This window comes from Oncorhynchus gorbuscha, linkage group LG02 (genome assembly GCF_021184085.1).
Source record: "Oncorhynchus gorbuscha isolate QuinsamMale2020 ecotype Even-year linkage group LG02, OgorEven_v1.0, whole genome shotgun sequence".
NCBI lineage: Eukaryota > Metazoa > Chordata > Actinopteri > Salmoniformes > Salmonidae > Oncorhynchus > Oncorhynchus gorbuscha.
Genome location: NC_060174.1, coordinates 73,438,392 through 73,453,064, shown reverse-complemented (window position 1 = coordinate 73,453,064; position 14,673 = coordinate 73,438,392). Strand labels below are relative to the sequence as shown.

General features: G+C 41.3%; 1 protein-coding gene across 2 annotated transcripts; it reads right to left on the bottom strand.

The window, feature by feature from the left end:
* Positions 1–315: 315 nt before the first annotated feature.
* LOC124009159 (glutaminyl-peptide cyclotransferase-like) lies at positions 316–14,266 on the bottom strand. Of its 2 annotated transcripts, none has more exons than XM_046320706.1 (7): positions 13,593–14,266; positions 13,142–13,288; positions 12,665–12,967; positions 12,009–12,170; positions 11,807–11,906; positions 11,293–11,409; positions 316–1,088 (listed from the first exon to the last, which is right to left on the bottom strand). In XM_046320706.1, exons 1-7 carry the CDS (start codon positions 13,824–13,826, stop codon positions 1,024–1,026), a joined length of 1,128 nt encoding a protein of 375 aa, XP_046176662.1. In that variant the 5' UTR covers positions 13,827–14,266; the 3' UTR covers positions 316–1,023. The 2 variants fall into 2 exon arrangements, with proteins under 2 accessions (XP_046176662.1, XP_046176652.1); XM_046320696.1 differs by lacking the exon at positions 316–1,088 and adding an exon at positions 6,903–8,004.
* Between the last annotated feature and the right edge of the window lie 407 nt (positions 14,267–14,673).

The following is a 14,673-nucleotide window of genomic DNA, read 5'->3' as shown; positions in this document are numbered from 1 at the left end:
CCACAAGTGCATAGGGAGTAGGGTCAAGGGTTCCATTTGGGATTGGGCTGTTAGCTTGAGCTACTTTCTGGTTGACAGTCAATATCTAAATTACTCAGGCATTTCTAATTTGTGTGATGCCACCTGTGAGTGGAAGGTAGACTAGCAGTTAGAACTTTGGGCCAGCTGATGAAACGTCGCTGTTTTGAATACCCAAGACAACAGGGTGAAAAACCTGTCTATGTGCCCTTAAGCAAGGCACTTAAACCTAATTTGCTCCAGGGGGACCATACTACTATGGCTGACCCTATAAAACAACATATTTCACTTCACCTATCTGGTATATGTGACCATACATGTTTATTTACCGTACATTTCATAAGCATTATATAATGCCATTACTTGAGCTCTTGTGACATGTAAGCATATACTAGTATTAGCTAGACTTAAAATAATAGTCAAATTCACTTCTCATACTGATGATATCATCTTTAAATCCAAAACACTCAACAGGTTAATGTAGCTAGATGAAAGTATTTTACAACAATGACCAGAGCAACTGGTCTGCTCAACCCAACAAACTCACTGGCCAGAGACTGTTTTCAAATGTACATCCTCATCAGTGGTGTCCACCTCTCTGACAGAGGACAATAGTGATGTCATACAGTTCAGATCCATGGCCATTGCTTAGGACAATGACTGCACTTAGCTGCAGATTGAAAGGAGTAGTAATCTGACTAGTGAATGATTAATGTAATTACATAGCGCATGCCCCCGTATCCAGTTAGAGGTAGAGAAGGAAATGGTTTTGGTCATCTCTCTGCTTTGGGTTTGGAGAAAGTTCCTAGTTGCTTTGTGTTCACATCTTTCAGCTGGTCTAGCTGTCTCTGTCCGCGCCGGTAAAGATATTCTATGTGCATGACATCAGTCTTCTTGATGCTGGAGTTCTCCCGGAACTCATCCCGGATCCTGGGTAGAAAGCCTGGCTTGTCCTGGCCAGCACGCAGGAACTGGCGGAACAGAGACAACACCTGTTTCTGCAGCTTACTGTGGCGTGCCATGGTGTGGAACACAGGGCAACAGCAACACAGATGACCAGGGAAGACGACCTACCAGAAGACAGAGAATGAAGCAGCCTCAGTCACAACACATGCATAAGGGTGTAGACGAAGTGTCTCCTACACCTATGGGAGAAAGACATCATAGTGGCTGGTGAAACAATTATATCTGGCCATGTTAGTTGTCATTATATTATCTTATGATTATAGGTGTGTTTCTGAAGATTTGATTAGCTTCATGATGATAGCCTATGAAACCAATATCCCTGATGATAAATAAACTCAGATTGGACAGTCAGGGACCCGAACTCATCCCAGGCAGTGGACAGTAACGTTACAGGAACAGTATTATATTAGTGAGTCACATCAATAAAACGTATAGCTCGTCGCTAACCTACACAAACCACAAAGTTGAACACTTTACAAGACATTCCACATACAGGCTGATACTAAAACACCACAATATGGTTTAAAGTCATGTAGCTATATACTAGCTAGCTAGTCGAATTTACTGGGCTAGAACTGCTAGCTAGCTAACCAGCAAACTAACCTACCTTCACAGTCAGTGTCAACTTCGAAAATATAGTAACTTTGCCTGTATTTGATAGTGAAATGCGTTTCATATCAAGTGTGAAACTCCCGTTAATAACCTATTTACCACTTAAACCGTTTGAGGAACATATTGCTTAAACACTAGCTAGCTAACACAGCACGACCTTTATGATAACTCATGTTAGCTATGTATCAAAGACAGTATAGTATGAAGATAGGCCAGAACTGCTTCCCCATATCAGACTTCTAGGCGATGTCACGGCGACATTTGCTAGCTAAACTCATGCGTACAAATACGTCATATGCAGGAGGGTCATTCCTCTCTTGCGGTACCATGTGGACCTCAAAACCTTTGGAGAAAAAAACCCAATATATGTATTTTAAATAGTATTCTAAGAGAAAATGGGCATGTTTGACTTTCAGAAAAACAAATTGGTCAAGCTCAGGCACTTACAAAAATATTGGGTGCATTTTCCAATTTGTTAGGCGCATAATCCTAACTGGGTGGGAATTTTGAGCCTAAATTAGCCATAGCTCTGTGAGTGAGCAAGATTGAGCTGGCAAGCAAAATGTGAACACATGAACAGGATTTTAACTTCTCTATCAAACATGTTTACATTTTCTCCATAATTTAGCCTAACATAGTGGACATTTGAGTGGGACATACGGACTAACAACTGAGTATTTATTTATATTTATTGAGTTTTGCAAAATTGTTTTCCCACCAAAGAAATTACGACACTTCCTAAATGTGGTGTCACTGTAGGAAGGGGTTGTTTTCTTAAATGGAGAATTTCAACAAACTAACAGGGAAAGTGATTCGGAAAATCTTAAATAAAATAATTATGAAAAATACTTTATTGATGAAAGAGACTTTAACTAGGACTATAACATAAGGAAGAACGTGTGTATTACGTAAAATGTGTATTATTTTATGGCATATTTATTGTGTAAGTAGATAACTGGGGACATGGCAAAAACGCCAACATCCACTGACAAAAAAAACTTGCATAAAACTCCTTTTCAGGATCCATATTTGTATGTTTTTTAAGGTTAAGGACACCAGGCCTTATATTTAAAGCCTTCTGGAATCCACATATTACACTAAATAAGAACTGATATTTCCTGGGGACAGAAAAGGTACCGAAAAGTAGGACTGACAAAGACCGTCAAATCAAAGGTCCATATAAAGTTGTTTTTGATGAAGATGAAAACGTGTCAGTTTGTCACTTTCACGAGGTTGGCGTAATAACATGTTAAACTCGTTGAGGTATTGGCTCAAATCCACGTTGTGCCTTTAGATTTCGAGAAAAGGAACAACTAATTTTTCACTTCTCAAACCCCGGCCTGGGCTGATTTCCCCAAAAGCATCGTAGCACTAAAATGATCTTTCGTTTATTTAGTTTCAATGGAATTAAGATGGTTATTGCTACGATACCTTTGCGAAAGCCAGGTCTAGTCTGTTTCGCAAGCGTTCCCGGAAGTTTCGCGATGTTGCGCCTCTGAGTTTAGAAACTCTTGTGGTTAAATGTTTATGTTACGAAAGCCAAAGGCGGCGGAGCTGTTGCGATGGGTGCTAGTTACACTGCCCTCTATTGGCTTGGATGTCTCACCTCACAATTACGTTGTCAGTTTAGTACAGGCTCAAACGTTGGGGTGAACTTAACATGTTTCAACACATTTCTCACACATGAAATTAAACAAATCAAACAAGTTTATAATCTTTATTTAGGAAAACATTCTGTGTGGAATTCTATGCAAGCAATCATTCATTTCATATACATTTTTCATACAGTTCAATAATAATACAAACATAATTAAAATATGAGTCGATGTCAGAAAGTAGTGCAATAGAATATTGGGTTGAGGGTTGAGGTACAGAATAGCCTCAATCAATCTTTCACATAGGAGATGGCATGACTCCAATGGAAGCCCGTTGTGCATGAACCATTCTGAGTGTTTTGTTTCTTTCGGCAAAACAATTATAGGACATGTTGGCTAGCAGAAATAGACTGTCAGCCAGGCTATGTAACAACACTGTGACAGTTACAGCATCCATTCACACAGTCTGGTTCATTCAGTATAATAATGTTGTCACTGAGTTCGCTGTAGCAAGTATTGCGCATAAAATAGTTTCTTATTATGCATTATTAGATTCTGCTGGCGGAGATCATGTGAAAGCCATTGTTGTGCTACAATAGTGGATGCATACAGTACACAATAATCAATTAATAATAATTCAATTTTGTTATTATCGCTTTTTGACCAGTTAACTGGTGGATGCGACTCTTTCAGTATACAAATAATATGTGACACATTGGCACTGAACATAGTATTACTTCTAGATAAATATCTCTACATATCGTAATGCTCAATATACAAAGTCATACCAATACATTTGATTAATCTTTATCTTCATCCTAATATATAGTACATGTATTTCAACAAACAGAGTTGGAACTGTTGGGTCTATGTAAAATCGGAAGCATAACTTGGTATTACTTGCATAAGCTACTAGAAGATACTTCAGAAAGTATTCATACCCCTTGACTTATTTCATATTTTGTCGTGTTACAGCCTGAATTCAATATGGATTAAATCGAGGGATTTTCTCACCCATCTACACACAATACCCCATAATGACAAATTTGAGCAAATGTATTGAAAATGAAATACAGAAATATCTCATTTACATAAGAATTCACACCCGAGTCAATACTTTGCAGAAGCACCTTTGGCAGCGATTACAGCTGTCTTTCTTACCCAGTCTCTCTAAGAGCTTTGCACTCATGGATTGTATTATATTTAAAGTGGGGCAAAAAAGTATTTAGTTAGTCAACCACCAATTGTGCAAGTTCTCCCACTTAAAAAGATGAGAGGCCTGTAATTTTCATCATAGGTACACTTCAACTATGATAGACAAAATGAGAAAAAAAAATCCAGAAAATCACATTGTAGGATTTTTAATGAATTTATTTGCAAATTATGGTGGAAAATAAGTATTTGGTCACCTACAAACAAGCAAGATTTCTGGCTCTCACAGAGAGCTTCTTCTATAAGAGGCTCCTCTGTCCTCCATTCATTACCTGTATTAATGGCACCTGTTTGTACTTGTTATCAGTATAAAAGACACCTGTCCACAACCTCAAACAGTCACACTCCAAACTCCACTATGGCCAAGACCAAAGAACTGTCAAAGGACACCAGAAACAAAATTGAAGACCTGCACCAGGCTGGGAAGACTGCATTTGCAATAGGTAAGCAGCTTGGTTTGAAGAAATCAACTGTGGGAGCAATTATTAGGAAATGGAAGACATACAAGACCACTGATAATCTCCCTCGATCTGGGGCCCCACGCAATATCTCACCCCGTGGGGTCAAAATGATCACAAGAACAGTGATCAAAAATCCCAGAACCACACGGGGGGACCTAGTGAATGACCTGCAGAGAGCTGGGACCAAAGTAACAAAGCCTACCATCAGTAACACACTACGCCGCCAGGGACTCAAATCCTGCAGTGCCAGATGTGTCCCCCAGCTTAAGCCAATACATGTCCAGGCCCGTCTGAAGTTTGCTAGAGAGCATTTGGATGATCCAGAAGAAGATTGGGAGAATGTCATATGGTCAGATGAAACTAAAATAGAACTTTTTGGTAAAAACTCAACTCGTCGTGTTTGGAGGACATAGAATGCTGAGTTGCATCCAAAGAACACCATACCTACTGTGAAGCATGGGGGTGGAAATATCATGCTTTGGGGCTGTTTTTCTGCAAAGGGACCAGGACAACTGATCTGTGTAAAGGAAAGAATGAATGGGCCATGTATCGTGAGATTTTGAGTGAAAACCTCCTTCCATCAGCAAGGGCATTGAAGATTAAACGTGGCTGGGTCTTTCAGCATGACAATGATCCCAAACACACCGCCCGGGCAACGAAGGAGTGGCTTCGTAAGAATCATTTCAAGGTCCTGGAGTGGCCTAGACAGTCTCCAGATCTCAACCCCATAGAGAATCTTTGGAGGGAGTTGAAAGTCCTAGAGGAGTGCTCTAGAGGAGCTCTGCATGGAGGAATGGGCCAAAATACCAGCAACAGTGTGTGAAAACCTCGTGAAGACATACAGAAAATGTTTGACCTCTGTCATTGCCAACAAAGGGTATATAACAAAGTATTGAGATAAACTTTTGTTATTGACCAAATACTTTTTTTCCACCATAATTTGCAAATAAATGAATTAAAAATCTTACAATGTGATTTTCTGGATTTCTTTTATTCTCATTTTGTCTGTCATAGTTGAAGTGTACCTATGATGAACATTACAGGCCTCTCTCATCTTTTTAAGTGGGAGAACTTGCACAATTGGTGGCTGACTAAATATTTTTTGCTCCACTGTATATGTATTATATATTTTCACATTCTTAAAAAAAATATTCAAGCTCTGTCTAGTTGGTTGTTGATCATGGCTAGACAGCCATTTTCAAGCCTTGCCATAGATTTCCAAGTAAATTTAAGTCAAGACTTTAACTCGGCCACTCAGGAACATTCACTGTCATCTTGGTAAGCAACTCCTGTGTAGATTTGGCCTTGTGTTTTAGGTTATTGTCCTGCTGAAAGGTGAATTAATCTCCCAGTGTCTGGTGGAAAGCAGACTGAAACAGGTTTTCATCTAGGATTTTTCCTGTGCTTAGCTACATTCTGTTTCTTTTTATCCTGAAAAACTCCCCTGTCCTTAACAATTACATGCATACCCATAACATGATGCAGCCACCACTATGCTTGAAAATATGGAGAGTGGTACTCAGTAATGTGTTATATTGGATTTGCCCCAAACATAACACTTTGTATTCAGAACAAGGAGTTAATTGCTTTGCCACATTTCATTGCATTATTACTTTAGTGCCTCGTTGCAATCAGGATGCATGTTTTGGAATATTTTTATTCTGTACAGGCTTCCTTCTTTTCACTCTGTCAATTAGGTTAATATTGTGGAGTAACTACAGCGTTGTTGATACATCCATCCTCAGTTTTATCCTATCACAGCCCCAAAGAAACTCTGTAACTGTTTTAAAGTCACCATTGGTCTTATGTTGAAATCCCTGAGCGGTTTCCTTACTCTCTGGCAACTGAGTTAAGAAGGAAGCTCGTATCTTTACAGTGACTGGGTGTATTGATACACCACCCAAAGTGTCATTAATAACTTCACCATGCTCAAAGGGATATTCAATGTATTTTTTAAATTGTATTTTCCCTTCTATCAATAGGTGCCCTTCTTTGTGAGGCATTGGAAAACCTCCTGTCTTTGTGGTTGAATCTGTGTTTGAAATTCACTGCTTGACTGAGAGACCTTACAGATAATTGTATGTGTGGGACACAGAGATGAGGTAGTCATTCAGCAATCATGTAAAACACTATTATTGCACACAGAGTGTGTCCATGCGACGTATTTATGCCATAATAAAAGGGTTGAATAGTTATTGACTCAAGATATTTCAGCTTTTCATTTGTAATTCATTTGCAACATTTTCAAAAAATCTAATTCCACTTTGAAATTATGGGGTATTGTAGGTAGGCTAGTGGCAACAATCCATTTTAAATTCAGGCTGTAACACAACAAGATGTGAATAAAGTCAAGGGGTGTGAATACTTTCTGAAGGCACTGTTAATACACAATTATATCCCATATAATCTAGCACTTCCCATAGCACATGTTTATTGCTATATTATTACTGGACTGTCTGTCCTAAACATATAAGTGATTTTTGGGGAACAAATATGTACAGTAATGTCTGTATATCACCTCTTTATTTAGCATTTTAATCTTTTTTTACCCACATGATCTAGCTTGAACTTCCCTCATTGGGAAACACTATATACTCTAGTGTTCACAACCTCATTTACTGAACGTATTGAGAAAAGGCACCTAATCAAGTTCGTCATTCTGTTTTTGCATAAGTCTGAGTTCCACATGGATTATGGGAATGAGAGGGACAGGGTATATTAAAAGGCCACTATAATCACAATCCTAATTTCAACCATTTTCTAGTATGGCTCCAGAATGGATTTTTTTTTTTAAACAACAAGACTACTAGGGTATAGATTCTAGAACGAGAGATATAGGTGATGTAGAGAAAAGACATGGTATGATAGGACTTTGATGATTGTAAATTGATTATGTGGGAGAGTGGCTGGTATTATAAAATGCAGCTGGGTGATTGTGGCATAAAGTCTAAAGGATACATGTCTATGAGCAACAGTAAAGGGAGGAAACGTCAGTCAGAGTCCTATGTATTCAGCAAGGAACACCACTAGCACCTTGGTGAGGTTCTCGATAGTCTGAGAATGGATGTGTTCCGCTGTGTCCTCCAGAGTGTGCATAAAGGAGGGGAAGGGCGTTGTGATCATGTGTAGGACTGGAACCCCTGCGGGCATAGAGGGGAGTGGGTGGGAATGGCAGAGAGACAGGGGAGGGGAGAAGACAAATGAGATAGGGTAGAGTGTAGGGGATGACAGAGAGACAGGGAAGGGGAGAAGACAAATGAGATAGGGTAGAGTGTAGGGGAGAAGACAAATGAGATAGGGTAGAGTGTAGGGGATGACAGAGAGACAGGGAAGGGGAGAAGACAAATGAGATAGGGTAGAGTGTAGGGGATGACAGAGAGACAGGGGAGGGGAGAAGACAAATGAGATAGGGTAGAGTGTAGGGGATGACAGAGAGACAGGGGAGGGGAGAAGACAAATGAGATAGGGTAGAGTGTAGGGGAGAAGACAAATGAGATAGGGTAGAGTGTAGGGGATGACAGAGAGACAGGGGAGGGGAGAAGACAAATGAGATAGGGTAGAGTGTAGGGGATGACAGAGAGATAGGGGAGGGGAGAAGACAAATGAGATAGGGTAGAGTGTAGGGGATGACAGAGGTTAATAGACGGAGAGATCAAAAAGGCAGATGGTAGATTAAGTTCTCCAGGGATAAAACTAAAGCAGAGGGAGAACTCTCTGCAGATACAGTACAGTCATAAGGTCATAGTCTAATCAGCGGTGTAGATATCAGAGGCGGGGTTTTTTAATGAGCATGGCCTTATTTCTATTACAGCATATTGGATGACTGTCTGTCTTTCATATTCCATTCACCCAGTTCAATGTAACATTGATATGTTTAGGCTACTACATGATACTCATATTTGCCCTATACCCAGCATGAGGTTGTTACAACCTAGCCTACAAATTAAGTTTATAACGTAGGTGCAAAGGTCGAAAGACAAATTGGAGTACTGCCTGCATATAGCTGATCTAGGGTGCAATCATTAGTCCAAACAGTTGCAAAACTAAAACAAGAGTTTCTAGTGGACAAATTCAGGTAGATCCATCCCCGTTTCATTCCGTTTTCTTCCATTTAAGAAACATTTTGCAACAGAATTAGCGGAATAAATACACCCCTGTTCAGCCGCACTGTCACACCCTGATCAGTTTCACCTGTCCTTGTTATTGTCTCCACCTCCTTCAGGTGTCACTTTTTATCCCTGGTGTATATATCCCTGTGTTTCCTGTCTCTCTGTGTCAGTTCGTCTTGTATGTTCCAAGTCAACCAGTGTGTTTTTCCCATGCTCCTGCCTTTTCTATTCTCTTTTACTAGTCCTCCCAGTTTTGACCTTTGCCTGTTTTCTGGACTCTGTACCCGCCTGCGTGACCATTCTGCCTGCCCTGACCTCGAGCCTGCCTGCCACACTGTACGTCCTGGACTCTGAACTGATTTGGACTTTTTGCCTTTCCACGACCATTCTCTTGCCTACCCCTTTTGGATATAATAAATATCAAGGACTTAAACCATCTGCCTCCCGTGTCTGCATCTGGGTCTCGCCTTGTGCCCGTATAAGCACACACAGTTCACTTTCATAGCAGCCACACAAACAGCATCATCACATTTACACGCTCTCTTCTCATATTTTCCCTTCACTTGTGGAGTTCAGTGCACAACACAATAGCTGTCATACCATAGCTGCTACACACAGCCTACATTGTTGTCACCATATTATCTAACTTCATAGTCAACATAGCTACTATAACTAACGCATTAGTAAACCCACAATCCAATCCATTTGTACAATCACACAGTAGTGTACAACGAGCAGTTTAGTAGTTACACTGGCGGGGCCCAGTGACAATACACTTATAAAACCGAAAGCTCACCTTGAATTGGACAGTTCGGATAGCCTTAGCCAGCTAGCTAAAAATATAAAAATATTTCGCTCTGCTGCTTCTCCTTAATTTTGTACAAAATGAATTTGTTCAAAACTGTTCAACTATTGTCTTTCTCTCTCTTTGAGGCAACTACTCACCACATTTTATGCACTGCAGTGCTAACTAGCTGTAGCTTATTCTTTCACTACTAGATTCATTCTCTGATCCTTTGATTGGATGGACATGTCAGTTCATCCTGCAAGAGCTCTGATAGGTTGGAGGACGTCCCCCGGAAGTCGTCATAATTACTGTGTAAGTATATGAAGGGGGTGAGCACCATGAGCCTCCTAGATTTTGTATTGAAGTCAAGGTACCCAGAGGAGGATGGAAGCTAGCTGTTCTGCTACACTATGGTGCTACCCTACAGGCTACTGTAGACCTTCATTGCAAAACTGTGTTTTAATCAGTCATTTGGTGACGTGAATATATTTAGTATAGTTTTACCTAAAAAGGAGATCTTGCAATATGTATCTATTTGGGTGACTTGACAAACATTTCATAGAAATGTGAGTTATAGATATGTCATACTCTAAGAAGCAGTAGATCTGTTCTATATGCGCAATTTCTATGCTTTTTGCATCTTTTACTTTAGGTTTTGTACACGATCTTTAAACAGCTGAAAATATAATGTTTTTGTTTATGTAAAATATATTTCACCACAGTTTATATGGTACAATGATTCTCTACACCAGGGGTATTCAACTCTTACCCTACGAGGTCCGGAGCCTGCTGGTTTTCTGTTCTACCTGATAATTAAGTGCACATTGCAGTGGAAATTGCTTTGAGGTCCAGAGTTGAGTTTGAGGGCTCTACACTATACTTCACATAGGGCTCAGGAGGACCTGAGCCCTAGGACCATGCCCCAGGACTACCTGACATGATGACTCCTTGCTGTCCCCAGTCCACCTGGCCGTGCTGCTGCTCCAGTTTCAACTGTTCTGCCTTATTATTATTTGACCATGCTGGTCATTTATGAACATTTGAAGATCTTGGCCATGTTCTGTTATAATCTCCACCCGGCACAGCCAGAAGAGGTCTGGCCACCTCACATAGCCTGGTTCCTCTCTAGGTTTCTTCCTAGGTTTTGGCCTTTCTAGGGAGTTTTTCCTAGCCACCGTGCTTCTACACCTGCATTGCTTGCTGTTTGGGGTTTTAGGCTGGGTTTCTTTACAGCACTTTGAGATATCAGCTGATGTACGAAGGGCTATATAAATATATTTGATTTGATTTGACATAAACTGAAATTAGGCGAACTATTCCAATTTTAGCAACCAGGAAATAGCCAAGCGATTTCCGCATAGTGCATCTTTAATATTTCACTAGAAAATTAAATTAAATTCACTGAGTAGGATGGTCCTCCCCTTAAGAGCATCCACTTATATATTCATGGTGTACTGTTAATCGTCCATCCTTGTTAGTCAGTAAATGTGCCCTCTAACCATCTGCCTATCTATGTGGGTGTGCTCTCTCACCCTGCTGGAGGAATGGCACATGGTCGTCCTCCACAGGGCCCAGGTTTATGTCCTTCCTGAAGTAGCTCACCTCTCTGGGGTGGGAGGACAGCAGACCCAGCTTATGGAGCCTCCTCTCTAGCACACGAACGTGACAGCCACCGCGGGCCATGGGGGGTGGAGAAGGGGTAAGCAGGGAGGAGAGAAAAAATGATGGAGGAAGAACAGCTCATTTCAGGTGTCTTATTACTTGTGCCTGAGTGGAATTATAGCCAGATCAGCACTGCAGAGCCTGGTCCTGTATTTGCATGAGTCAGTCATCCACCTACAAAACTCTGTGCCTTGCTCCCTGGCTCTTTCTGTCATTCTAGTGTCCCTCTACCTCACTATCTCCATTACAATATGTTTTTGCCCCATTACGATTACAGTGAGCAATGAGCGTGATAATAATGAATTAATTTACCTGGCAATATAGGCAATTTTTGTGATACAGTATATGGAGTATACATTTTGAGATAAGAGGTGGGGGCCGTACCTGCATATATCAGCTCATCAAACCAGCGTACAGTGTCGTCAAAGTGGTTGACAAACATAGGGTCAGGGGCACCAATCAGATCCAAAAGAACAAACAGGTCCTGCCATTCAACATACAGAACACTTAGCGAAGAACACTTAACTGCATACTACATAAGGCATGTGGCAATGGAACATTGTAACAAACACTAACAAAGCCTCACCAAAGCATGTAACAGGGTGGTATGTTCAGCTCCTGGAGGGTGAGGTGTACGGGACATTTGTTCAGCAAGGTAACGTGAGCCATACAGAGAGTCGGAGGGGCTCGGCTGATCAAACGCCTCATTACCATCAAAGAAGACCAACTGCAAAGTCACCTGTGACTTCTACCAGAGAGAAAAACAGACAGAAAGAAAGACTGATACAGGGGTTGGAGTGATACATATTCTTGTAATATAACAAAAATGCTTAGAAAAATATATATTGGTCGAGTAATATGTGACTATCATACAATATCCTTTAAAATGCATTGCTTTTGATGCCAACATGAGAGATGTCCGGTGAGTGTTAATGATGTCTGTGCCTCAACCCACAAATGTCTGCAGTTTAATTTGGATATAAATGTTTGAATAATTGATGTGTGTGCATGGGTCAGACTCCAGATCTATAAATAGTCTGACATCCCGGGAGAGAGGCAAACATGTCAGAGGGTAGCCCAACCACACACTGAAGCCTCATCCTGTCATCAGTTTTCCGCAAATCCAACAACTTATATTCCCAGTGCAACCAGGAACTTAAAAGGATCTGTCAAGTCATCACTTTCATCCTTGCCCTCTGAAGCGTAGCCTTGTCCTACAGTAGCAGAGCAGACAGTATTTACCTGTTGTTTTAGCACTTTCAGGTGGACGTCCAAAGCAGTCACCAGCTCCAGTATCATGGCACAGGGGACGGCCGCATCGCTGGCCCCTAGGAACCTCCTGAGAGGCCCGTCGGGGGTTTTGGAAGCTGGGAGCATAGCCTTGGAGTCGTAGTGGCAGGCCAGCAGCAGACGGCGCGGGGCCGAGGGGTCCAGGACTGCCAGCAGGTTGGAGAAGGTGATTATTCCCTTTGGGGTAGCAGAGTTGAAGGAGTCGACCTCCAACGACCAACCCGCTGACAGGAACTCTAGATGGCTGTAGATATGCTGTGGCATTCAAAGAAAAAAAACAGTGTGATTTTAATCTAAGAACTTTATTTCAGAAAACAAAATGTAAATTGATACAATAACATGTAAGACTGGATAAAGAGACACCAGTTCCACTTTAATTACAGACGTTCTACCCTGATGTCTCTTCCTGGAGTCAGTAGAGATCCTAACCTCACGCACCCTACGGCTGCCCCTGGTACCTGGCAGTCTCTCTACCAGGATGGGCCTCAGGAGAGAGTACCACAGTCTACCTGAATTCACCTGGCCCACCAGACGCTTGATCTGGGCCACAGTGGCCCGACGGGGGTTATGGGTCAACTGCAGAAAAGGAGGACAGCAGGAGAAAGGAGACAATTGCAGTAGTTTGTTTCACATATGCATTTTGAAAACCGTCAGTCACCAGGCAGAAAATACTGTTATTATTGAGCAATCAAAGATCTGACTTGAGGTAAATTGTCTGCCATCAGTGAAGTGTATATAGTTGAACATACTGGGTTAAGTGTTCCAGCTGGCTGGGGTATGTAGGCTGTAGCAAGACAGCAGCACCTAAAAAGTAGGCTACTCCTTAGGCTTAGTCCAATATTGGAAAACCGGAGGCTACAGTGCAGGAGCCATCACCTACCTTGTCCCTTATTAGGTCTGGCACACGAAATTGTGTGTTATCGTCCATATGAATACTGTCATCATCATCGCTTGTATCATTACTCGAGAAAGAAAATCCAAGTGTCAGAGCTATAGCCAGCATCCCACATAGGCATACGAGAAGCACCCGAACTCGGGACATCCGGAGCCGGTAGCAGCGTCCCAGTAGCAGCTTGGTGCCTGGAGAAGATCGGGGCTTCCGGGTGGTTCTCATAACTTGGAAGAACCGTTAGATTCACACAACAGTTCAGTCCGGTACAGAGCCTTTCTTAACTATGTGCGTTGTAGTGCTTATGATTCCATGCTAGCGTATGGCAATGGAGAATAACGTCCATGACCGATTGAATTAATGAGGCCACTTGCTGCTTAGACTCGAGCCGAGCGTGGGCAAATAAACATGAAACAATATATGACATCTATGATTGTCATTTAACACAATTTCATCAGGATAGGCTACAATTTAACAACAAGATACAGGCTATTTTACCTGAATGGAGCACTCATGCAGTCATGTTGGGACATACATGCTGCGGCGGATCTGTCCAATCAAATCTATCAACCACTGAGGTATAATAAACTATCAACGTCCGCACTAATCGCATATTGACCCCCGCCATATCGTCGTCGTTTCGTTATGGCCCCATTTTTAGTGCACACGCGGTGTTCTGTGTCTGCAGTTGGTGCATGAGCTCCGACCGCCTGCTGTGAAAATTGTACGCGAAAATGATTCAGGAGAAGGCTATCAATTGATGGAAAAATGAGACTGAAAATGTGCCTTGTTTATTTGGAAGAAATTCTAAAAATGACAATAGACTAGAATTGAAAAAAAAAGTCACACGTTAGCCCAAAAATATGAATTTATGTGTGTATTGTTCTATCTATATCTGTACATTGCTGAACGAATGAATCAATTATTGATTTATTGATTGATATCTAGTGAACCAAACCACTGATTGGTTTGTCATGTAGGCAAAATATTTCCGCATGGTAGCATTAGAATCACATTTCTTAAAAGTCTTAAGAACGTTCAATGTACCCGCTAGGATAGGTCTGTGTCTAAC

Excerpts from the sequence above, each read along its gene's own strand:
- LOC124009159 (XM_046320696.1), bottom strand. The coding sequence starts at position 13,826 with ATGAGAACCACCCGGAAGCCCCGATCTTCTCCAGGCACCAAGCTGCTA. Across the intron at positions 12,968-13,141 it reads GCAGCCGTAGGGTGCGTGAG|CATATCTACAGCCATCTAGA; the intron begins GTTAGGATCTCT and ends TGAATGCCACAG. Across the intron at positions 12,171-12,664 it reads TGAAAGTGCTAAAACAACAG|AAGTCACAGGTGACTTTGCA; the intron begins GTAAATACTGTC and ends TCTCTCTGGTAG.